Genomic DNA, 25,595 nt, shown 5'->3' on the forward strand with positions numbered 1-25,595 from the left:
TAGTGAAGTCAGTCAGACCGAGAAAGGCAAGTAAGCATAGGATTTCACTTATATGGGGAACCTAAAACACAATAGGAACAAATCCCAAAGCGAAGAGACTCATCAGTCCCAAGACCTACTGGCTGCCTGAGGGGAGAAGTAGAGAGGCGAATGAGGTGAAGGGGATTAAGAGGCATCAACTTTCGGTTCTAAAATACCTCACGTGGATGAAAAGTACAGTATAGGGTTTGGGAGTATCGTCAATAATGGTAAGCTTAGCATCGGGGGCACCGCATACTGTATAGAATTTCGAAATCCCTGTGTTGTACGTGTGAAACCAACATGACACTGTATGTCAATCACGCTTCAGTGCAACAATTCTAACTATGTCAGACACAAAAATAAACATATTTAAAAAGAACTCGTGAAAAATAGAACAGTGTGAAAGGACTGAGGTAACGTCAGTTACATATGAAAATGAGCAAATGAACATGTTGGCTCATGTTCTTTACTTTAGAACTTCAGAGACACTGCTCTACGAGCACTGAACGGTACTCTAGAATACAAGGTCAAACTAAAGCAAAGTCCGTTCTTAAGCATGGGGCACCGGGCTGGCTCAGTTGTAAGAGACTGCGACTCTTGATCTTGAGGTCGTGAGTTCGAGCCACACCCTGAGTGTGCAGATGGCTTAAAAATAAATAACCTTAGGAAAAATTTCCTAAGCAATTAATGGGCAAAAGAATCAAACTGGCCTTAGATCTACCTGCGGAGACCATGAAAGCACCTGGCCCCTCTAGCAATCCTAACTAGCTACATGCCAGTCAGGATGACGAACATTATTACAACAACCTCTGTGGGTTTACAGAATTCAAGTGTTGAGTTCACGGTGGGTCATCTGCTCCTTAGATCGAACTTCATGCCATGTGTAATGACATAATTGCATAATGGTATTTCTTACCAGTAAGAGACACTGAACTGTATACCAACGCATGAGCACGTACGGCGTCTATTACATCAAGAGGGAACAGCGACAAAGGTCTGCATCTAAAAAGATGAGGCCCACAGAAATCCAGCTTTACCCTCATACTTTATAAAAAGCAGCTCAGTCATAGCCACCAATCTGGATCCAGGCGAATATAGTATATCATATAGAATTATCACAGCTACTATAAATCTAGCAAATGGGCAGTTTCTAACAAAAAAAAATGGGAAAGACAAGTTTTGCAAGCCTGAAGAATTTTAAAAACGGGCAACGGCACAGAGCTTTTTTCAATTATAATAAATTTAAAGCTATACTGTAAAATCTTATCAAGCACCCAGTCAAAAATACTAAACTAGACAGAAAAAGACATTAGCGCACCTTGGCATTACCAGTGTTAATTAAGGAGCCGCTCACAGGGTGGGAAGTGAAAGTAGGCCTATTTCAGGTCTGTCTTAAGCAAAAACAGGAAAAATGGCAGGACCCCCCGAGGCTCTGATTTCTAATCCTTCTCTCTTAACACTGTCATCCTTTCATGTATTCAGAGCTCTTAATGCCAACCCCTTTCCCGCTGAAATTCGCTCAGCATGAAGGTGTATGCAAGTCTGTTATACAAGCCGACCTTACTTGGCTCTTACAATAATGTACCATTTCTTCCAGCGAGAGCTCCATCAAAAGAGATGTTGAAGCATGCACAGGAGAATTAGGTTGTTTTTGACACATCGCCGTTTTTGGTGCCCTTTACCATCCATGGCTGAGGAGGCAATTAGAACATGGTTTGAGGGGTGGCTCAGTTGGTTAAGCGTCCAACTCTTGGTTTGGGCTCAGGTCATGATCTCACGGTTCAGGAGTCTGAGCCCCTGTCAGGCTCCCTGCCCCTCCCTCACTTGGGCGCGCGCGCGCGCGCGCTCGCGCGCTCGCTCTCAAAGTGAATAAACATTAAAAAACAAGAACGTGGCTTGAGCGCACGGTTTTCGAATCAGAAAGACCCTGATTCACGACTCGACCCTGCCACTTGCTGACCCTCTAGGCAAATGACTTAAGGACCCGTTTCATCAGGGTTAGGCATTAATGAGCCGGTATGTGGCCCATATTCCGTATGTGCAGACTGCTCAGAACCATGGCCAGTTCCTTCTGTTCATTATTATTACTTCTTTCTCTCTACATTCTGTACTTTTTAGACTTAGAAATCCGGTGGGCTGAAAGCTTCCTACCAAAAAAAAAAAATAATAATAATAATAATAAATTATCTGAAATGAAAGCTATCAACTAAAGCTTGGCAGAAAATAAACATATACAGTGCTTAGAAATGGATTCTTCAGTATTTGTCTTCCTTATATATATATCACTTCTAGCTCCCCGCCCCCCAGTCAATACTGCACCAACCCCTGAATTTGGCCTTTTTTTTTTTTTTTTTGTATTTTCCATCCTCTGTGCTACAGTCAAGTGTATCACAGCTGAGCACCTAGGCAAAATAAAATCACTGAGCTAAGATCACTAGGAAGAGATTTCCTTTAAAGCCATCAAACTATGGCCACCGATCATAAAATGTTCAGACCAGGTCTACAGGGTTAATGTATCTAGATGCACTCTGTTTTGGGGATATGCCCTTGACACATCAGGGGATACCTTACTTGAGTTCTAACAGAATCTGACAATATTAATTGGCTTTAGTTTACCTTCAATGACCTATTTTTCACAAATTCCTGATCGGGGACTAACACACTATCGTCTATAGAATAAATACATTAATCAAAATTTCAACAAAAGAAGAGAAAAAGTCATCAAAAATCTTAACTGTATACCTGGAAATAAGGCAGACAACAAAACCCAGAACAAAAATGACAGTGGCTACTCTTCACCATTCAAAAAGCACACTAGGATCGGAGAGGTTTTAGAAGTGAGGAATCTAGTCCCCAGGAATACTACCGTTGGGAGAAGTATGTTTCAATTTTCAGACAAATACAGTAAAGTATCAAACTTTCATTGTCTGTGGTCAGCAAAAAGCCGTAACAGTCGCTAGGAGAATCATAATTTTAAGCTTTGTGTGTCCCAGCTTGAGTCCCTCATGAGTAGTTACACTCAGCCTTAAATTCTCCTAGTAAATTCATCTTGATGGCCTATTCTTCACTCCCTGGCACGCACTGCTCTATACTCTTGCCATATCTGATCCTATGGCCTCCTCTGTTACAATGACAGAAACTACAGAATCCTTTCTGTAAAGCCAGTCCAGTCCTTGTACACGAAGGTTCCTGGCAGCATTATCCATAATGGCCACTGAGTGGAAACAACCCAGCCGTCCATCACCTGCTGAAATGATGAGAAAATGGCGGCATATCCGTACCACGGAATATCATTCGGTAATAAAAGAGAATTTAGCACTAATACATGCTACCACATACGTGTCTGTCTAAATATGCTACGTGAAAGAAACCACTTACACAAGACCACATATTGTAGGACTCCATTTGTATCAAACGTTTACAATGAGCATATCCATAGACACAGAAAATAAAGTAGCGGCCGTCTAGGGCCGGAGCAAGGCTGTCTTGGGAGAAATGGACAGTGACTAAAAACGGGTAGAGGTTTCTTTTTGATTGTTCTAAAACTGTGTGATGATGGGTGCACAACTCTGTGAATATACTACTAAAGACTGAATTATACAGTTTGAATGGGTGAATTGCATGGTTATGGGAATTTATCTCAATAAGGCTCCTATAAAAAATTAAGTTCTAGGGGCGCCTGGGTGGCGCAGTCGGTTAAGCGTCCGACTTCAGCCAGGTCACGATCTGGCGGTCCGTGAGTTCGAGCCCCGCGTCAGGCTCTGGGCTGATGGCTCGGAGCCTGGAGCCTCTTTCCGATTCTGTGTCTCCCTCTCTCTCTGCCCCTCCCCCGTTCATGCTCTGTCTCTCTCTGTCCCAAAAATAAATAAAAAACGTTGGAAAAAAAAAATTAAGTTCTAAATTCAAAATCCTCTTCTGATAGCACACAAGGTATTTTCCCAGTGCAGAATGATTTTCCAATGCCCTCTGCTACTATGGAGGAATCAGGTTTAAGCCGTTACGTAAAAGGAACAAATGGTGTATACGTGCCTGCAGAATTAGCTATGCAGCTACTTCTCAATACTTTTAAATGATGAATTTTAATAAGAGCCTAAAAATAAGCCCAGAAAATGCTCAAGTCTGGGTCAACCTCCACAACTTAGTTGTTTTCACTCTAATGGAAAATGACAGAACGACCTGAACAGGCATAATAAAAGGTCCGGGGAAAGAGCAGTAACGTCAGAGAGGAGAAAAACAAGGAAGACAGCCAAATATCAACGCCCCCAAACCCATCCTGGAACAGGAATATTCCAAAGGGTATTCATCCTTTCGTTTACCCAACACGTATTTGTACACCCAGCACCACAGAGATAAAGATGCAGGAGACACTGTCCCTCACCTTCTGGTGGGATGGTGACAAGCCTTACCCTAATGCCCAGTGACTGGGAATTGTGCTCAGTGCTAAAGCTCAAATTACAGGTTATTTCAGTCTTTGAAAAAAATCACTTTGACTTATTAGGAAATGATAGGGAAAGGATCATAGGGGTTTATTTATGCCCTCAAGTTAGCAGTCAGGGGGGTACCGTAAGCAACCCAGAATTGAGAGATGCAAAAAAGAGAGTCAACTTTAATTAGAAAGATAGTTTGAAAAAAGGAAGAAGGATGTTTAGTTAGCTGCAGAAGCCACCCATTTACCAAGTAGCACACGCCAGGAGCCCATTTCTAACTGGGCATACACAATTACAATCAAGTATGCCAGGACACCCTTCATCTTCTTTCCATGGATCTTTTCCCCTAGGAGGCCCCTAACCTCTCCCGAGGCCTCCTCCAAGGCCACCACCCCACACGCCCCCAAACCCACTGGTCCTCAATCCAGACTGCTCTTACAAGCCACACGATGTTGGTATAGTGACCGTTTACCCTCTAACATTTCAGTGTCAGAAAAAAAAGCCAGCTTGCTCAAGGAGCATTCCGCTGAGCCACATAGCAGCGACCTATCTTTTACATTTACCCCTTAAGCTGTGGTCGAAATGAACACTGCATCAGCTTTTCTGTTACAAGTCACAAAAGAAACGTCTTCCCGTGAATTGGTAATACGCATTTGACTATTTCACAGACCAGGAGTGGCCTCAAATAACAACGGGCCTTTGCATCTCACTACTCAAAAAAAAAAAAAAAAAAACAAAAAAAACATGGAAAGCCAGGATTACTCGCTGGGATATTCCACAAAAAGAGTACAAAGAATTGCCTATGGCCACGAGAGAGGATTTAATACCTATCTTTGGATTTTCCAGACTAAATCATTTTGGTGTCTGCATTTATACGGCTTCACTACTAGAGCAAACCAAAAATAACCGTTGTGAGATAAATCCAGGCTTCGTCTGCACAGACACCTCTTACAGCTACTTCCTCCAACGGCCCCCAAAAGACAAGAGCTGTAGACTTCTCACCAACCATGGGGGAGAGCCACATGTACTGTTTCGTTGCCTGGTTTTCAAATCCAGTACAGATGTGAATTTCTTCCCAAATTGGGTGCCGCAGGACATTCCGGCTCGGCTGAGGTCAAGGATGGGTCAATACTGGATTAAACAAATCTGATCCTGTTTCTTCTCGACCCCTCAAGGCAAAGGTGAATTAATCATGACTTTCCAAGGCAAGTGTTTCCAGAGCTTATCTGTCCCTGCTATCACTTCTTAAAGAGTATCTTAGAGGTGTTCTGCAAAACACAGCATTTTAGGCGACGGTGCCCTTCTTCCCCGGAGAAATGTCATCATTTCGTTGGCCTTCAATGCCAGCTCTATGATGTGTCCTTTGTTCTTGGTGCCAGTGAGTCTTTATTTGGGAAGCACCGTCTCCTTCATAGTGTCATTGGAAGGATTAAATAAGATCGCACATGTACTCAGGAACAGTCCCTGTCCTTAGCAAGGATATGGCGCTTAAATGACAGCTCTGTTTTTACTGTCATTCCTATTTACAGCCAAGGAAGACGGTGTTTCCTTAGGAAGGTGCATGCTTCTTTCATCCAACATGAAACATATGTTTCATCCAACATATATCATAAGAGATTGATATATCATGATGTTTCCTCTCATCCCACGGACTGTGGGGAAACTGGGATGAAATCTGAATCCCAGTTGTATCAACTATACTAACTATCCCTTCTATGTTCAATGATTTACTAGTTAGACTGTGGGAATCTTATTGCTGTGCTTTTTTTTTTTTTTTTTTTTTTTTGGTTTCCAATCCTTTTTGGAGAGCTAATACATAAAATCAGTATAGCAAATTGCCCCTTGAATCGCTTTGGACAAACAGAACTCAGGAGGCCCAGGCCACAGGTCTTTTTCTCTAGTCATTGACCTTCGTCCATCAGTAGCTTTTCCTGTGTGTACTGTGTTCTTTTGCTTGTTTCTGAATGATCATACTTCCCTGTTCCCCAATTAAAATTGTCCAAACCACCCAACTGCTGTCTCTTCCATCTCCCTTGTGGCCTCATTCATTCAGTGACCTTCCCATTCCTCCTCCCTTCTTCCCTTGACCACCACATCCTGAGCTCAGACCCTGGCCATCGTCCAGTGACATGTTTCCACTACCTTTCCAGCAAAAAGTAGAAAAGTCCTGGGAAAGTCCTATTTGGTCTTTAGTTTCAACTCCAGTTTCGAAGGTCTCTCCAATCCCTCCCGACAGCCTTGATCACTGACCTCTGTGCCCCCTGAGCAGTGGTAACGATGCGTCAGAATTAGCGGTTTGCAATTAGTTATTTGTATTTCAATGCCTTTTCTTCAGTTTTGAGCTCCAGGAAGGGAAGAACCGCGGCTTATTCATGTTTGTAGTCCTGGCCGTTTGCGAAACACATTAAGCGTTCACTACCTATCCGCTGAACTGGATTGGAATTTTATCCTCAGGCCTGGAAAGCAGCTAAAGAAAAGTCATGACCACAATCAATTCTCGGGCAGCAGGATGACACGGCAACGTGAGCCAAGAGGAGGACGAGGGTGTTGCTGAGGGATCTAAAAAGGCAAACTGGATCATAAGAGCTTTACCTTTCACCCAGCCTGTTCGAGGGAGAGGGCAGCTGTACCTGTAATTCCTGAATATTCCTATCACCAGAAGGGTACTTGGTTTTTCCTCGAGTCCTTCATGACTATCCCGTTTCTTACGCCAAGAACCTAAGCTCACCAGACGACTGAGTGACTTTTACCCTGATCTCTAAGATAAGTGATTGTGAGATAGGCGACCTATGTTCACTCTCTGAACATCTCTTCCCCATTTAGATAGATTAAGTGTTTGTGCATAAATGCGATGGTGTCCCCCCGAAGAGGTTTAAGGCACCATTAACACATTTTGTACAGCGAGACAGTTAAAAAGAGAATTAGGAACAAGGGAGAAGTAAGTTGTCCTTCCGGGTTATCCATCCCCTTCCATGAATCGGTTAGGACGAGCTGGTCCCCTTGGGCTTTGTTTTGATGAACTCAGGACAGACTGAAGGAAACTGAGTTAACTGGACTGGTTAGTTAGAAACCGAGCCTCTGAATCACGGTGACGGCACCCCCTGTGCCTGCCCAAGTAGAGCTAAGTCGGTTGACGCCGGCATAGCTTATTAAGGCTATGGGTACGCCCTTCAGCTTTTCTTCACATGGTGGCTTTCCTCACCGGAACTGACCTTGGTTGTCCGACTGATGAGGGAAAACTCACTCCCTTTATCTAATCAAGCTCTGCAGGCCTTTGTTTTGGGGGCACGTGTTGCCAAGCGACCCGAAAGCCTAGTTCCATGCAATTCCTTGGATACTGCTACTCTTTTCCCCCAGTCCGACTTTTCAAAAAAATGTACAGGCCAGCTATGAGAAGCAGTCTCCGCTAATGACCGATGATGTCTACTGAATACTGAACGCTCATTCCATTCTCCTCCCCACCCCCGCTCCATACCCTAACATTCATCGCCCACATGGTCTTCAAAGGTGGCCCTTCTCCCATTCAAACCCACACCTCCTCCTGTGCCCATAACCACTCTCGCTCCATCATTCCCAAGTTCTCCTCCCCTCTTCTTCTGGCAAATTCTTCCGGCGTGTACAAGTTACTAGGGATTGTTAAGTAAAAACAGAAGACCGAGGCGACCCCTCCACGGTATTACTGTATGAAATAATCCCAACGACCACCGATATATTGGCAAACAATTACATGTGTAGAGCGTAGCTATAAGGACACCTAAGAACTCAAGAAACGAACACCTTTGGAGCTGGGAACATGACAGCCAGGGGATAAAGTTGGAGAAAGACTCATTCTTCTCTGTATGCATGTTTGAACTATTTGGATTTCGTTTCATGTGCGTGATTACCTATTTTTCAAAAGGTAATTACACAGACATCTTCACGTTCAAATCTTCCAGAGTTCTACCAAGCCCAGAGTCGTCCTTCCACCACACTGGGTAGGCAAAGTTCACTCTTGTGGTTTCAAGTACTACTTGCGAGCTGGTGACTCCTAGATCTAGTATCTCTGGAAGCTTCATAGTTGCATTTCTGACTGTCAGACATTAACCCGTGGATGTGTCACCAGCCCCTTAACTCAAGCCCTCCCACACCCCATTCCCTGTCTTCCAGCCACTTGACCCTTGAGGAAGGACGTCTATAAATAGTGTCAATACTACCAACTTGTATTTATTTTAAAAATATAGCTAATGGGGCACCTGGGTGGCTCGGTCGGCTAAGCGTCTGACTTCGGCTCAGGTCATGATCTCACAGTTTGTGAGTTTGAGCCCTGCACCAGGCTCTGTGCTGACAGCTCAGAGCCTGCTTCAGATCCTCCACCTCTCTCTCTCTCTCTCTGCCCCTCCCCCATGGACACTCTCCCTCTCAAAAAGAAACATTACAAAAATTTTAAAAAATAGATAATTTAAAGGGGCCCACTTGTCCTCCCCCCGGATCGTCAGTCCCAGCTGCAAACGACCATCATCTTGCCAGGCGCCCTCTAGAACTGGGGCTTGTCCCTTCCGTCCCCAGATCCCTCGAACAGCAGCTCTGCCCCTGCCCAGAAATACCACTCAAATTCAGCCTGTCTGCCCCATTTCTCTTTCTTGAGGCTTCACTGATCTCTTTTGTGGGTTTCCATGCTACCTCCCGATTTGAATTACTGTTTCCAGTAGAGTTCTTTTCAAGGTCACCCTCCACACAGCTGCCCGAGTGATGGATGTAAGCATAAATCTAAAAGCACCGTGCCTGGCTTATGCCCGAGTGGCTCCCAGTCCCAGGTGAGGTGGCATCATGCCCTTCCCGGCCTGGCCCTGCCCACTCGTGACGCCTCATCTTCTCCCGTTTCTTGCCTCATCACAAACGGGACACCATTGTTTGCAATTTCCCGAACATTCCCTGCTCTTCCTCACCTTGACCCCCTCTGCTCCTCCTTCTGCTGGCAAGGCCACTCCTGATCCCCCTCAGCATCCTGTCGTCTTGGCTGTGTGCTTACCATCACTGGGGACTCTTACCATCAAAGCCCTACTGAAGTCACGTGGAGTAGACTGCGGAGACTAGGCCGGCCCCGGGCCCCAAGTCGTCCCCTCATTTACAGGGTAAAGCAACAGGATCGTGATTTCCAGCCACTTCAACTCTGTGCTGTAAGTAGCCAGTCTAGAATCCTCGTGAATGTAACATTAGTAAGCTGGCGTTATCACTGGAGGAGTGAAAAGGGGCAAGGAAAACTCAAACTGAGACTGCACACTGTCTTGTCTGCCCAAAAACAAGACCTATGAAAGGCACCGAGTAGATACTAGGAATCCACAGGGCTCCCTGCTGTCATATAACATCTCCTGACAACTGTAATTAACTTCAGACTTCACAGTGAAATCAGGTTGGTTAGTATTTACTCTCCTTCTAGACTTGGGGACAATCTAATCACTTTGCTATGCAGGCAGCAGGATGACAATGAGTTTGGGTCTTTCATAAAGGCTACCTGTTCATTGCTAGGGTCACACCTAAAATTTCAGAGCAGGTCTGACTTCATTTGGACGGTGCAGAGAAAAATACACTGCAATTTGACACTATGGATTTCAGTCAGGAGACCGCAGACTTTGGAGTCGATGCAGTAAAAAAGCGAACTCTGAGACTGCAATGCTGAGGACACACAACGGATAAAATTCTCCTGTCCGACTGATCTCACTCAAATGACAGTCTGCATTATCTGCAGAATGAGCACAAGACATTTTGCAGAAGGGAAACATTCAAGACTGTGTAAAGTCGCTAGTCATCCAACCTTAGGAGAGGCTATCAAGAAAATTCAGAGTCAGATTTAGCTTCTGCTCAGGGCTCTCACTTTACATTTGTGGTATGAACCAACGATCAAGAGAGTGGGAGAGACGTACACGGCCTAGGATTTGGCAAATGAATGTTCAAGCTTCTCAATTAATGAGAAAGCAACAGTTGGTGCTAATCAAGGAACTTGGGAAAAGAAAGACTCTGAAAAGCAAGAAGAACAGCTTTTAAAAGGCATTCCTCTACAAAATTAGGCTTTAAAAATAATTTTAGTCAAAAGTACATGTGTGAGTGCCACACTTAAAATAAATTCAGCTTCATTTCATTCATTCAACAAATATTTACTGAATGCTATGTGTGGCAACTAAGAGAAATGGAATCCTAAAGGCAGAGGTAAGACACCCTGGAGACACTTCTAAATTAGGCATTCTCTCTTTTCCAAGGGGAATGGGGGCAGGTGTCATGAAAAACAACAGAATTCCATACCGCATCTCATGGGAAACGGTGATCTCCGAGCCCCTTTCCTTTGCTAACTTATTTGGAGATTAGTCCTAAGGTTAGAACAAAGGAACGCAAAATACACATAGATACGGTAACAAACATACATCCAAAGGACGTGGGACAATCTCAATTTTAAATTTCCATTCCCGCTTTCTCTACAAGTACGCTTGTATTTGTCTGATCGTATAGCCCAGAGAGTGTCCTTTCAGGAGACAGTGTACCTTTCACTCTGCAGAGACATTTCTTTGGAATGTGGCAGGACGTGCAAATGGGACAAAGTGGAGAGAGAAAGAAAGAAACTCAACCTGATGACCTTTACCTGAAGGTCAAGGGAACTTACAGTAAGACTTCCATCAACATCAGATTCTTCATCTGGCGGCTGTGAGGAGCCCTGGTGTAATTTCTTTCTTTCACAGAATAAACCATCCCGTTCTTCTGGAACGATCTTGGATATTTTTCAGGGTAAAGTAGTGATCCCTGTACCCCAAGTACATGAACTGGTTTATTCATGTCTATCTAGTCCTTAATAATACTGTCTCAAGGCGCCTGGATGGCTCAGTCAAACATCCAACTTCAGCTCAGGTCATGAACTCGTGGTCTGAGAGTCTGAGCCCCACGTTAGTCTCTGTGCTAATGGCTCAGAGCCTGGAGCCTGCCTCACATTCCGTCTCCCCTCTCCCTTTACCCCTCCCCACTCGTGCTTGTGTGTGTGTGTGTGTGTGTGTGTGTGTGCACGCGTGTGCGTTCTGTCTCTCTCAAAAATAAAAAAATGAACTTAAAAAAAAAATTCCAGGGGCACCTGGGTGGCTCAGTCAGTTAAGTGTCCGACTTCGGCTCACGTCACGATCTCCTGGTTCATGAGTTCGAGCCCCATGTCGGGCTCTGTGCTGACAACTCGGAGCTCGGAGCCTGTTTCAGATTCTGTGTCTCCCTCTCTCTCTCTGCCCCTCCCACTCTCATGCTCTGTCTCTCTCTCTCTCTCTCTCTCTCAAAAATAAACATTAAAAAAAAAAAAAATAATAATATGGTCTCACGTCAAGGTCCATTCCAGGGAATATGTGACAATTCTATACAAATTCTATTTACAGAGAGAATGACTCTTTTTTTGGTCGCTGGTCCAAGGGGCACTTGGCTATTTTTGAGTCAGAAAATCTGGGCCCGAGGTTGGTTCTGCCACTGGCTGAGTGTGACATTTGGGCCAATCCATTTGAACCTCTGTGAACCGGCATTTTCCCATCTAAGTTCTTTACACAGCTTTAAGGAAGATTAAATGGCCCAAAATACAGTCAAGCACTCCGGAAATGATGAAACGATGTGCAAATGACATTTATCAGTAGTCTTTACCCTGGCTGTCATGGTACCGAAGAAAGTGTGCTAACAACAAACAAGACCAGACTCTTGCCCGATGACACAGACAGATCTATTGCGCAGTGGCAATCATCTTATGGTACAAAACTAGTTTTATGCCTGGGTTGCATCACACGCTACTTACAATGCCAAGTCCAACTTTTTCTAATTTGACTTTGACCCCTGACGTAACTGCAGGTTTAACACGGATGGATACTCATCAGGATCCTCAGCAAAGCGGACGGAAATGTTTTGTCTACCCTCATCTTCAGTGCCAGTTACAAAGGAGACCAAAAGTAAGGTTACCACGAAAACCAACAAAACGTCCAGTGTTACCTCCTGGATGGCACTCGCGTGACATCCTTGCTGCATTCTTAAAGTTAGGTTTTTACCAAACATTCCATGATTACCCCCTGAGTCTTCAAACCATGCCAGGTACTGTAGGGGACCACTAAGAGGATTAAGACACAGTCCCTGGCCCAAAGGCGTTCCCTCTCTTATGCGGGTTGGGGGGAGGGCGCCACACGGGGCATCGCTGATAAAAAGGCAAACCATCAGGGAGTTCTCGGAGAAAGATTCACAATATTCGGAGAATCCAGGCAAAAGATCTACTGCTTCCAAATGTAGGGCTCTAACAGGGCTCCGTGGAGATTATTTTGAGGAAGGTCACGGAACATGGGTAGGACTCCTTCATCAGCTATGGGAGGGAGCTCGCGCGTGACCCAGAAAGCGGATGAGGGCAGGATGTACTCGGAAACGGTTGCTAGAGCAGTGTGGCCGGAACACAGGCAGAAAGGAAGATAATGTTGTAAAAGGAAGAGGAAATTCTGGAAGGTTTTAAAGGCCCAGCCGAAAAGCCGGCTTTCTGTCTTCCTAGATGCAGAAACCCAACAAACAATGAACGCCACGATGGTCCTGGAAAGATACACAATGCAAGTCCGTATGGGGGATATATTGTTGGAGGGGTGAGAGAGGCAGTGAGGGGAAGCCCACCGGATAAGGAGCGTGGCCACAGGTCGGGGGTTTTAAGAGCGAGAAGGTGGGCAGTGGCGGCAGAAAGCAATGGATGAATGGCAGTTTGCTTTTTCATCCTGAGGTGACGATACTCCCCGAGGGCACCGGTTCGCAGACACACCAAGCTGTCTAGATTCACAGGTTTTGGAGCCTTGGGCTACATCACAGAGATGAAAGTACTCAAGTCCCACAAATTTGAGCAACTGCTCCTTTAAAGACTTGCCTGGTGGCATTTGTCTAAAGAAGGCACAGGGAGTCAGAAGTGATCATACGTAAAAGCCTTTCTTAACCAAGAGATCTGTGAGATAATAAATCTAACAGCAAAGTGAAAGTCCAATGATTTCTATTATCCTGACACCACACAGAATCCCAGAGTTTTACACCTTTGTCCTCCCTGCAGACATGGTGAATTTTCTTTAGCCTTTTAATTTCTACACAGTTTCCTTTCTTCTGGGAACACGTTTTGCAGATGATACTGACAACCGGAATTGTCTCACTAATCTGCCCTGGTGGTGAGCATACGTGATTTCTGTGGCCGATGATGAAAAATAAGATGAGTGAATTCGTTCGCAGATGAGGCAAAGCCAACGAACCTACTTTCTTGAACGCTGTGGCGTAAATAATATGGCCAAATACATGTACCCGTCGTGTAATCGTGAAATTAAATGACTTGCTTTGCTCTTAAATTCTATGCTCAAATGTAAAATCAAAGCCTCTGAAACACATGCAACAAATCAAACACCACCATTAGCATTAATTCCTTTCAGCCCTCAATTAGGACTTCTTAATTATACTATTGCATTCATAGAGAGAGAGCATCTGTAAACGGAGCTCGACAGATTATCGCAGAAAACAATTAGACACAGAATGACTCTAAGTGAAGACTCCTGGCGCTTTTCTACGTGTGCACGTGTATGCGCTCTGCATACCAATGACAAAGCTAGAAAGAAAACTCACCTGTTTTCTTCCTCAAGATCTGCTAGGATTCTCTCTAGCTCCCCTCTTTCCTCACTCTCTAAGGAAATCAAGATCTGGGCAGGACTACGAGGCTGGCTCAGGGGGGAGTCCTGGTTCAAACTTTGGCAGTAATGCTGGATTAACAAATGTTCATCATCTCTGGAAAATAAAATCAAAGGTTTTGGTTTTTTCCCCTCTTATTTTGTTCTGGGGGTCAGGGACTCAGGTGTGTATTTAAAAATAGAAACATTTGCTCTTAACAAGTAATTAGACCCTTCTTCCTGTTTCTTAAGACACTTTCAGGGGCGCCTGGGTGGCGCAGTCGGTTAAGCGTCCGACTTCAGCCAGGTCACGATCTCGCGGTCCGTGAGTTCGAGCCCCGCGTCGGGCTCTGGGCCGACGGCTCGGAGCCTGGGGCCTGTTTCCGATTCTGTGTCTCCCTCTCTCTCTCTGCCCCTCCCCCGTTCATGCTCTGTCTCTCTCTGTCCAAAAATAAATAAAAAACGTTGAAAAAAAAATTTAAAAAAAAAAAAGACACTTTCATACTTCTGAGGCTGTGATCTACAGTCTTACTGGTGAGAATTCAAAGTACTGCTTGCTCAAATTTTCCAGTGAATGTGGCCTATTTACATGGGTAAAGGAACGGCAGGGTTATGGACACACTGGGACTCCGTGTTGACCACTCAACCAATAGTTAACAAATATTAAAAGACAGAACAATGGCTCCATCATACTTTTGCTATAAGCCTGTCAAGAAAACCTGTTCACTGACCCATGCTATTGTCGATAATGGCCAGGGAAAAAATGCAGCCTTTACCATCATAAATACGTTCTTAAGGGGAAGACAAAGGAACCAAAAAGTGTTGCTTTGCTAAGTCGGTTTGAACTTAAAAAGCCATGGAGGCAGGACGGTAACAATAATGAACCTGTAGACAAATGAGGGTTTCACTCAATTATCGTTCAAATAGAAAAAAACAAAAATTCGAAGGGAAAAAAAGCCATTAGGGTGATTAATTCAAGGAAGCCTGAACAACTTATTCTTTGGAACAGCTTTTAAGGACTAATCCTCAGGAGCAAAGAAGCAAAAGGCTCACAATTTGGGGAAGCAACTGCAATGTCTCCATAAAACTAGAACTCTTTAATACACGGGAGAAATCCTTTTCCCCATGTGTTGCTCCTAGCTCTTTGGAAGCCTGTGTGCCTCTAAGTTATAAGAACCCCGTTCTATTCTCAACGAGAGGCTAAAGCCCTTTGTTTCTGGTTAGATAGCAGGATGATATGTTAATATCCCCCTAAGTCTTCTGAGTTGAAAAACAGTTCAGGTATTTAGGCAAAAATCCTCCTGCCCGAAATGATTTTGGTCTGTCAAGCCAGGTAATTGGCTGAGAAGTGCCAAGTGGACTACAAATAGTTACTGGGTGTTAAAAACAAACATTTACGTGAAGTCACCCAATGCACCAAACCACCTCCCCAGACCTGCCCCCAAAACGTCAGGATTTTATCACCTAACACTGAGTCAAAATGGATTTTATGTCCTCAGAAGGAGCTAAAGCTAAATTTCATGTAAAAATCGTAAAAGGATGTTTTACTACCCAACTTACCATCCCTTTTCCCAAATCCTGGAATTTTATTGCTAGAACGTCCCATGTTTAGTTACAACAGAGCTACAGTTAAGTTTCTCTTACTGTCCTCTCAGGCAGCCACTGAATGGCGGCCATTGTGGTGCGGCTACAACGTGAATTAATTTCATATCAAAATCGGCGACCCAAAGAAGCAAACCATCCAGGCTGTTTACGTCTGGTTGATTCCTTGGCCACCGGTTTTCCTGTCAGTGGATCTCGTATCGGAATCCTACTGATACTTATCCCCATGGATGAGAAAGAGAATATACCTCAGTTGCGAATGGGGAAAAGATGGGTTTCGTTTTAAGTAACTCAGTCATAAACAGATGACTGACTGTCCCCTTGATTCACCACTCACCTTTGAAAGTGATCGCCTTTATCTACCAGATGACTTGTTCTCATGTCTCCCGTAACCAATTACGTATGAATACCACTCGGGTACTATTTCCCTCAGCCGAACCCTCGTCAAGGCCCTTGCCTCATCCGAGTGTGACCGGGAGGTGCCACACCGACAGAGTAGACTGACCCCTCATTCTTCCCTTTGTCTGGATTCTCCATGACAAAGTGGTGAGACATCTGTAACTTTCCAGAGGCGTCACTGTGCTTTGACTTAGATTTTTTTTTTTTTTTTTCTCTTTCTCTTTCAAGTATCCCTTCAGTTGGTAGGTCCTTATCTTTTCCTTCAGATTAGCTTCTTCATCAGCTCCCTCCACCTCGGGCCCTTGATTCGTGCACTACTTCTGTGTGTTCCTCATTGTGAACACTTCCCTTACTCGGTAACGAAGCCTCTGTTTCCCTGCCATAGCTGTGTGCTTCTACTTGACAGGCCCGGCTTATCATCCCACTAAAAAACTTCGGCCTAAACCTGAACTCCTTCTTGTGAAACCCTTCGCCAGGCTGCCTCGCCTTGTGTGGCTAGCCAAGATGCTACCAATCTGGATCTCTGAAGGAAACGACCCACCTAACCTGCCGGATGGGAATACCAATGCCAACTGTACCAAGGCTGGATGTCCACTCCCCCCGAGCGGAGGAAATACCACTCAGCCGTCACTTTAAAAATTAATATCCAATCCCCTTAAATACCTGGCAGGTTTCGTCAAAGATTAAGCATTTAACACAATTTCAGTATTGGCACCTGGGCAGCCTGTGACGGTCTGGTATTAAATAAGAGTAAGGCAAACTGGTTTTGCGGCTCTGGAATTGCCACTAAGGCCACATCTTGGATGAGCTCCTTCCCTGTCCGGTTGTTACGAGTCAAAGAAAAAAAGCAAGCGAGCGGTTCCTTGAAAGAGCAAATGACTATCACGCTAACCCCTATCTTCTGCGCTACCCTACCTCTAAAGCCCTCAAAGCAATTTCATCGTCAGGAACATTTCGTAAAAAGAGACAGGATACTTACATGCTCTCATTAGGAGAGATGCTATCATTTAGATAAGATCCATTGCTGTTTTCCATTTCTGCTAGCCTGATAAAAAACGTAAAAGCTCATTAAAACTTATGTGATTTCTTAGAATCTATTCAAGACCTAATCGAACATTCCTGAAAACTAAAGGATAAATCATGTCAAGAAGAGAAAGGAATCCTTCAAATTAAAGGATGTGTGTGTTTGCCCTAACCTCTGGAGGCAGTGAGTGGTGGACCACAGCTAGTTAGCGGCTTTACATTTACGCTATAAATTATAAGGGAAGTTGTATCTGGTAGGTTTTTCTTCTTCACAGATCGATCTTCCTGGCACTGAGAAAAGGCCTCTGTTTTTACAAGAAAAGCTTCCCTAACAACAAATACACTCTACTCCTTCTCTACCCCTGGTATTTTTAGGGCAATTAAAGCTTTCCCCTGATGACAGACTTATAGAGCTCGTTCGTGCTTCCCACGGTGGAAAAACACGTTAGCGGTTAGAATATTGAAAAAGGATGGACTCACAGTAAGCTCTCTTAACAGTCTGCCACCAAGTTTTACCTTTTAAAAAACCTCCTTCCCCTGAGACAATCGTAAACACTTTTTACCACTAAAAAATAAAAAACAGTTAACCAAACTCTTACAGACTTATTTAACGAGCAAAAGATATCTTACGGTTAGCAAATGAGTTTTTAGGTATAACAATGATCTGAAACACAAACAAGGTGGGACATAAAGGTGCGAGGATTAGGAAAATTAATTATTCTCTTCTTTACAGCGTATCAGGGAAATAAACACACAGACGGAAAGCCAACGCCTTCATAATCTCTACGGAACGTAAGTATTGCTGCTTCGCTTGGGCATGTCTGGTCTAGCGGTTTTCTAAGGTCAGATGATTTCTCAGCCAATTTATGAAACGTGCGCAGTATGCAAAACATAACAAAGCTATCGGAAAGGTTTAAAGGCCAGGGTTAGGGGGAGATTGTTCCGGACCAACGTTCTTACTGGTGTCCGAGAACAACATGCAGTGCAATGGCATGCAAGTTAGAGGGCAAGTTGATTAGTAGAAGTCAGACAAGATTGGGGGGAAAAGAAAAGGTCTGTTGCAAATTATTATAGGTTAGCTTTCCTTGGTTAGTTACTTCAATCAATATTTGCCTAGCATTCAACTAGTGTCATACCTGCTAGCATAATGTTCAATGCGTGAATGAGTATCATCGTGTGAAAGCTGAGGGGACGAGGCGGGCCTATAAGGCAGAAAATGTGATTAGTCACAGATACCATCCATTAATGGAGAGAAAAAAAACAAAAAACAAAAAACAAAAAACCCCACCACAGTCATGTTACATACATGGCCTAGAATGCTCTCACTCTAGCTCTCTGGATAACGTACACATTTAGTTTTTCCTTTATCTCCGATATCATCGAGTGTCTTAAATCCAAGCTGGAGAAGTCAACTCTCCTACTTCTACTTCTTTCAGAAGCCATAAAAGAGAGATCGGAATCTTCTCTGGAGAGTTTCCATTAGAGAAAAGGCCGGGGGAGACCATCTCTCTGGGGGCACTTTCCTCCTCCCTTGTTCGTTTCTCACACGCTACGGTTCTGAGACTTGTGTTGGCACTAGGCGGTCAAAAACGTTCAAGAGTTTACACCCATGCCGTTTATCAGCTGCTCTCTCACCGAATGGAAATTCTACGCGCGCCTAGTACACTCTCAGTCAACGATCTGATTCTGAAGAGGCCAGGCCGGTCCGGGACCTCTTAAGATTCCACACCCCAAGCTATCTTGTTCTGTGCAGTTCTGTGGAGAAGCAATATATCCGCCAATTGAGTAGCAGGACTCTATCACTACTCCATAAAATAAAACTGAAGGACCCAAAATGATATTGTGATGTTTAAAAAAAAAAAAAAAAAAGAACTAAATTCTATAAAACGTCACGGTATCTGAAATATCTATTAGGGCTACTGTGGGCTAATATGCAAGAGAAGCAAACAAGAGGGGAGGATTATATACTTTGGGGCGTAAAACCCTTTTTTATTTTTATTATTTTTATTTTTTTAGCTCCAGAGACCAGGAGATTTGGTAAGGTTAACATTTTCCTCATCCTTTCCTATCAGATCTATTAATTATCCTCGAAGTTTTTATAGCACTTTCGGATTCATGTTAGGAAAAAAAAATCCATCTGTTCTGAAAACCAGTTTGGACTTGGGCTTTTTTGTTTTCATTGGAGTAGGACAAAAGTTCTCTTCCATTTCTGTCCTGACACAGAAAGCCCTTAGGTAAAGGCACGAATCCAAAAGTCAACAGTAATCTATTCGGTGAGGACTGGTTTAGCCCAACGTCCAAACAGCATTAAATGACTTGGTCGAAACACTAAGAATAGGTTTGTTTTTCCTTATACTAAAAGAAAAAACCGTGTACTTATGTAGGCTGACAGCGAAAATGTACTAGAAATCCCTATTTCTTAAAGACACGCAATCCTAAGATGATGCCAACACGGTATAGCAAACAACTAGGGAACGGAGGGCTTCCCTGTGGGGTAAAGGCCTTATTTATGAAACCTGTGTTGTCTAGGTCCAGTGTCCCCATAATCCAATTGGCACTGGACAACCAAGAGGTTTCAAACTGTCAGGAGGAGACAGGGATGACTACCTGATTTACTAGGCAGATCCAAAGATTTTCGTGTGAATCTTCACTCTGGTTTTGTAGAGTTCATCTGCTAGTTCCTTAGAAGCCTGCCATAGCGCAGTATTAGAAACATGCTAACTAACGTTTGTTTCAAAATATTCACTGCAGGTCAAGAGAGTTTAGTACTTGGATTATTCGGTTTATAAGCCCCGTCTTTTGGAACAAACTCGTTTTTCATGTACAGACTTCTTACGAGCTGAAAGCCCACCATGAAGGAAAACGGGTGTTGGCTCTTCTAAGAGTGGCTAGCTGGGTAGTGTTTAGAAGAAAACCTGACACCTTTGAGCTAGGCACTACATAGCAAGAAAACTGGGCATGTAAATCCAAAACACTTTAATAAAATCTTACACAGAAAATATTATGCAGCATTTTAATTCTTAACCTTGAGGCTAATTCCATGTTATTTTTCTTATCAATGTTCGTAGCACCTAACACAGCATGCCTAAGCACAAGAACTCATGATAATCAGAAATCTAAAAAGAAAAAGAAAAAAAAAAAAAAAGAGAGAGACAGAAAGTACACTAAAGGAAGCACTTATTAAACCAGAAAAGGAGCCAGAAGGGAGCACAGTTCAGAGAAGAATCATTTAAAAACCAAGAATAAGTAAAAGTACAAAACCCCTCAGTCCAGAAACAAAACTAAACCCAAAGCCTTCTGAAACATTTTTCTGAGAGACGGTAAGAATACCGTTCTCCCTTCCTACTTCCTAAACACGAAACGATATACCCAGAAAGATTCGTCCTGTGATTATTAATGGCCAATTCCATCCCGCCCACTACCCCTTTCTCCTCTGTGACAACTCCACTAATAACTTTTCACCCATTTAGGTTTCAAAGTGGACATGCTCCAAGAAGACTACCCGTCTCCTTTGTGGACGAACAATATAAAAGGCTTAGGCCAGATTTAGTTTCAAAGGTAATATGACAAATAGCGGGTAAACAAGGGCTTCCTCTAAAGAAAAACAGAAGGTGTGTGTCTCAGTGAACTTCCCAATTCGATGATCCACATGAGAATCTGTTGACATCAGGGGCAATTCCTGCGAAATTCGAGCACCTCAGCACCTGGGTCTTTGCCTGAACAGGAGAGCTGGGCAATATATTTCATAAATTATGTATAATCCCAAGGGTAAAGACTTTAATAAAAATTGCTGGCATTGAAGAAAATAGGGACCGTAGCGTGCTGGGTTTGTTTTTCTTCCTCAAAAGTAGACTTTCCCACTATTTCTGAATAATCTAGCAAACTTTTTATAAAAAGGCAAAGTGATTCTATGTTTCAGTCGTTAGAGGAAGATATTGTAGTAAAGAAGGTTATTAATTTTAAAGTTCTTCGAAGTTTAAGGCAAACACCCTCTACTTAAAACAGGTGACATTAAATTCACGGCCATGTTTTTTTCTCATTAGTTTATGTCTACAATAAACTTCTTTTTTTTTCCCCCCCCCTATTCAGGGAACTGTTAGCTATCCTTTGCCTATTATTTTCTGCTACCTCTATCCGTGCATTTTCAAAGTGATTCTTTAGCATCATTGTCTTTAGAATATTTCAAATGGCTAGAAGTTATTCCAGAGTACATCCGTCTGCTTATCAGGATCCGGCCACACTGAGGATTTCAGTCTCTCAATGTGTTTTGAAGTTTCTTATTTCAGAAAGGTTCAAACTTCTATAAACAAATAAACTACCCGGGTTAGGGAAAAACCATTACCTACCAAGAGCAAAAACCAGAAGTGAATCTAAGTCACTCCCCCGATGGTTAAAAAAAAAAATCAGGTATAGGTACCGTAGCTCAAAATTAAGGGGCACAATAACGCTGCTTTAACCAAGAAAGGGAAGCCTCACACTTCTTTGAGGCCAATAAAGACTTAAAATAAACCTCAATTAAGAGCTTGCGTTTATCACTACAGGATTTTTTAAAAAAAAGGATATACTTTAAATTAAATTACATGGGGGAGCGATAAAAAAGACCCAATAAAAATAAATTGAGTTCTTCTAAATTGGTCATTTCCCTCTTACATATAATAGAGCTGTCTGACTTTAAATAAATATTTTAATAAAGTACGCTTTGAAATACCAAAACTTTGTTATAAAAACTCCGCACGATAGAACTTTAAAACAATGCACGCTTTGTTTGCTAACAGGTAAATCACAGACTCCCCAGAGAGTTTTCTAATAACATTATAAACTCTGAGCTAAATCAATTATCTGTTGGTATCTAATATTAGTATTATTAATATACACCAATAGTAATAACCAAGTCGACAGCACACTTTCCTTCCAGTGTAAATGTCGAACTATTTATGAGCTGAATATTTAGTTCGGAGAGGAGAGCAAAATGAGTTTAGTTCCAAACAGAGAAACTCATGTATATAGAGATGAGTCCAGGAGCATACACACGCCTCATTGAAATTATTCCATCAAAGTCAACATCACACTATAAAACAAATTCTCTTGATTTTTAATGGTCCACTTAGAACAGGCCCTAAAGAATAAACCATCATCCTTTTGAAGGTCCACAAGTATTAACTCTCAAAAACTATGGCTAAAGAACGTTATGATGTCATCAGAAGGCTCTTCCCTGCTTATAATGGAAGGCTACATAAACACGTCTCCCGGGACTGTAACTAACAACCCCTTCGTTTCTTGGATGATTGATTCCAGGCCAGGATTTCTGCCGGTTAAAACCTGACCAGGTGGGGACCTGAAAACCTCACTCTGATTCTCCTGATCTGTGGCGGATGGCCCTCGCAGCGTCTTATCGCCGGAAGAAAAAAAAAAAATTGAAATGAAGGACGGGAACTTAATAGGTGTTTAAAACCAAACTAAACCAACAGAACAAAAATGGTCAAATCAAGCAAGCCAGCAGCACCCTTCAGCACAAGTACTCACGCAGAATCTACCGGCCAGAAGTTGATCAGAGTAACAGGACTGCAAAACAAAAAATGAGGTGGTGAAGAGAGACACAGGCAAACTCAGCCACAAACAAAGTAAACAAATCAAGAGAAATAAATAAATAAAGACAAAATAAAGGGCCAAGAAGTCAAAAATCAATAAAATTCAGCCAATTAAGTATGAACCGTGAAAAGCAACGGCCAAAACGCAGGTGGAAAGTGAGGTGAAAGAAAAACAAACAACTGTGCGATTGCCATCAGATATGGAAAACACAAGAGAAGGCGGAATACAGGTGGAGGTATCGTCATTTTGATCACGAGAATCATTGCTACTTACTGTGAAGAAATTTCCTGGGACTCTATTTTCTTTCAAGGAGATAAAAGCAACTAAGCACGACCCCACAATCAGATACAAAAAAAGACACACGCCTGGCGATTTGCGAGGGCAGAAAACCCCAACGAAAGGCTGGAATCCCTCATTTGTAAACCGTCCCACATTTCTTATCAGGGAAGCAGTAGCTGTCACGGAGCTGCTCTCCCTGGGAGATCCAGATTAGGTTTGGGAACAGGCAATTGGCATGGGACAACCGACACGGGAAAATGGCAATTGAACATCAGCTTGTTTTTCTCTTTCCAGCTAAAGTAAAATCTAAAGAAAGAGAGAGGAGAGACTGTTTGCATTTGGGAGCGAGGGAGGGCACTCGGCGGAGAGGAGCTCAAAGAGGCCTTCACCAGTACTCACGTTTCCATGTTGTCCCCCTCTAAGACAGTCTGCACAGGCAGGTAGCCCATTCGGGGATGCTTCGCAAAATACCTTTTGGTTCGAAATTTGTTTTTTAGTACCTTGGCAAAGTCACGAACATCTTCTCCCGATGTGGTCTGAAAGGGAAATTGCGCCGAGATCAGACACACGAGGGTATGAGGTCAAGGTAAAGGGGCCACTGCGGTGTTCTGCCTCGGGGTACTCATTCTGTAACTTAGCAGACCGTAGGGGTCAAGAGCGAAGTCAGTGGACAAAAACCGGGCCGGGCCTAGCATTAACCGGTAGGGTGAACTTGTCCACCTTGTTTACGTCTCGAAGGCTCAGACCGTCTGTGAAATGGGGGTAATAATACCTCAGCAAGCTGTCGTGACGAAAAAACGAAGTCAAAGGAGCACCTCGTTTCTAAAGTCTTAAAGTTGACCTCAGGTCTGGCCACACTTTCTAGTACTTTAAGGAACGATCTGATCCACGCTGACGTCACGTTTCACCCCCTGAATCTCCCTCTCTTTCACAGCATGGCTCACTCCGCATCACTGAATACGTTTGCAAGAGGAATCAAAGTGAGAAAGACACTGGGAACTGGATCATGGCTCTATGATGGGAGACAGGAAAGTTCTAGAACAGAGCTTCTCAAACTTGGATGTGCGCAGCAACTACCTGCAGATCCTGCTACAATGCAGGTTGGATTGAACGAGGCAGGGGCAGGGCCCGAGTTGTTGCATTTCTAACAAGCTCCCGGGTCCGGCGGTGCTGATGAGTACAGCAGCTAGTGGTTCGGTAACATCAGACCGACACCCAGATGTGTCTGACCACCCAGTCTATCTCCTTTCCATTATCACCAGTGATTTTTCCAAAGTTCTGTAAGCTACTGAACATTTCCTCAAAACGACATCTGAGGAGAAAGTTCCGTCTCCTAATTCTAGAACACTGGGCAAATTACTGAAGGCCTCAGAGTACTCATCTGTAAAAAGGGGATGATAATAATAATAATACCTATTTCGCAGAGTAGTTTTGTTTTGTTTTTTTCTTTTAAGTAGGTTCCATGCCTAGCGTGGAGCCCAGCACGGGGCCTGAACTCATGACCCTGAGATCAAGACCTGAGCTGAGATCAAGAGTCGGACGTTTAACTGACCGACTTCCAGCTCAGGTCATGATCTCACAGCTCGTGAGCTCGAGCCCCGCGTCGGGCTCTGTGCTGACAGCTCGGAGCCCGGAGCCTGGAGCCTGCTTCGGATTCGGTGTCCCCTCCTCTCTCTGCCCCTTCCCTGCTCACACTCTGTCTCTCTCTCTCTCAAAAATAAACAAACATTAAAAACAAAAACAAAAACCAAAAAGGCAAAGGCCTAGCATTAGTTAAGCAAGACTGGCCAAATGCAGCGGATTCTAAATTCGAAGGAACCCACATTACCCCCTCCCCCCACGCCCCCCAGCATAAAACGTCTCCACACAACCGCTAGGGCGGTAACAAAATACAGCTGAGAACGTCTTCTCGCCAACCACCAAACAGAGATGAAAAGTCTCTTCGTTCATGTTATGCTATTTGTGGAGTAACTTCGAGGCTTCGTTCTGTGCCAGGCACTGCCCTATGCGCTAGGGATAAAGTCAATCCGGAGCCCCTTCAGCGGGGGGACCGTCTCGGGAACTTATAAATCACAGCTGTACACACCCTGTGCAACAGGGTGCAAAAGTGCAACTCCTCCCAGGTGAGCTAAGTGTCCCGCCAGGGAGGCATCTGACTTACCGGAGTGCAGTATTCCACCATGGGATAGTGCATTTTATGGCCTTTTGCAACTCGACCAGAAAAAAAGCAACTTTGGCAGATGTCATAATTAAAGTGCTTCAGACTCCTGTACCTGGTTAAAACAAAAACAAAAACACACACTTAGGCATTTCTTCACATCGAATGCCCAAAGAACACTCTTTAATAAACCTTCCACACGCTCCTATTTCTGCAAACAGAATGCAGTGTTCATTAATCCCACAGGTAAGTGATTAACTTCCTGCATTCACAGTTCGCTGGTGCTTCTCCCACAGTATCAAAACATTTTGGCAGGAAGATTATCCCATCAACATATGGAAGGAGGGAAGATGATTTCAGCTCTTATTTAAACTCCACTAGGAACCCTTTCAGATCAAGTAGGAAGACCAAACACAAGAATTCGGAAGAACTTCCAGGCGGAAGAGA

At 43.6% G+C, this 25,595-nt stretch overlaps 1 protein-coding gene across 24 annotated transcripts in view; it reads right to left on the bottom strand.

The window, feature by feature from the left end:
• The window catches only part of DMD (dystrophin), a 2,138,536-nt gene that overhangs the window by 41,401 nt on the left and 2,071,540 nt on the right, over positions 1–25,595 (bottom strand). For 16 of the 24 annotated variants that reach the window (XM_058713880.1, XM_058713888.1, XM_058713887.1 and 13 more), the window contains 6 exons: positions 25,152–25,263; positions 23,390–23,526; positions 22,646–22,684; positions 18,259–18,324; positions 17,079–17,144; positions 14,058–14,216 (listed from right to left, as the gene is read on the bottom strand). In XM_058713880.1, coding sequence (XP_058569863.1) covers positions 14,058–14,216; positions 17,079–17,144; positions 18,259–18,324; positions 22,646–22,684; positions 23,390–23,526; positions 25,152–25,263 — 579 coding nt within the window. The remainder of the gene's footprint in view (positions 1–14,057; positions 14,217–17,078; positions 17,145–18,258; positions 18,325–22,645; positions 22,685–23,389; positions 23,527–25,151; positions 25,264–25,595) is intronic. The other 8 variants (XM_058713885.1, XM_058713883.1, XM_058713900.1 and 5 more) reach the window with 3 other exon arrangements.

This window comes from Neofelis nebulosa, chromosome X (assembly GCF_028018385.1).
Source record: "Neofelis nebulosa isolate mNeoNeb1 chromosome X, mNeoNeb1.pri, whole genome shotgun sequence".
NCBI classification, from domain to species: Eukaryota; Metazoa; Chordata; class Mammalia; order Carnivora; family Felidae; genus Neofelis; species Neofelis nebulosa.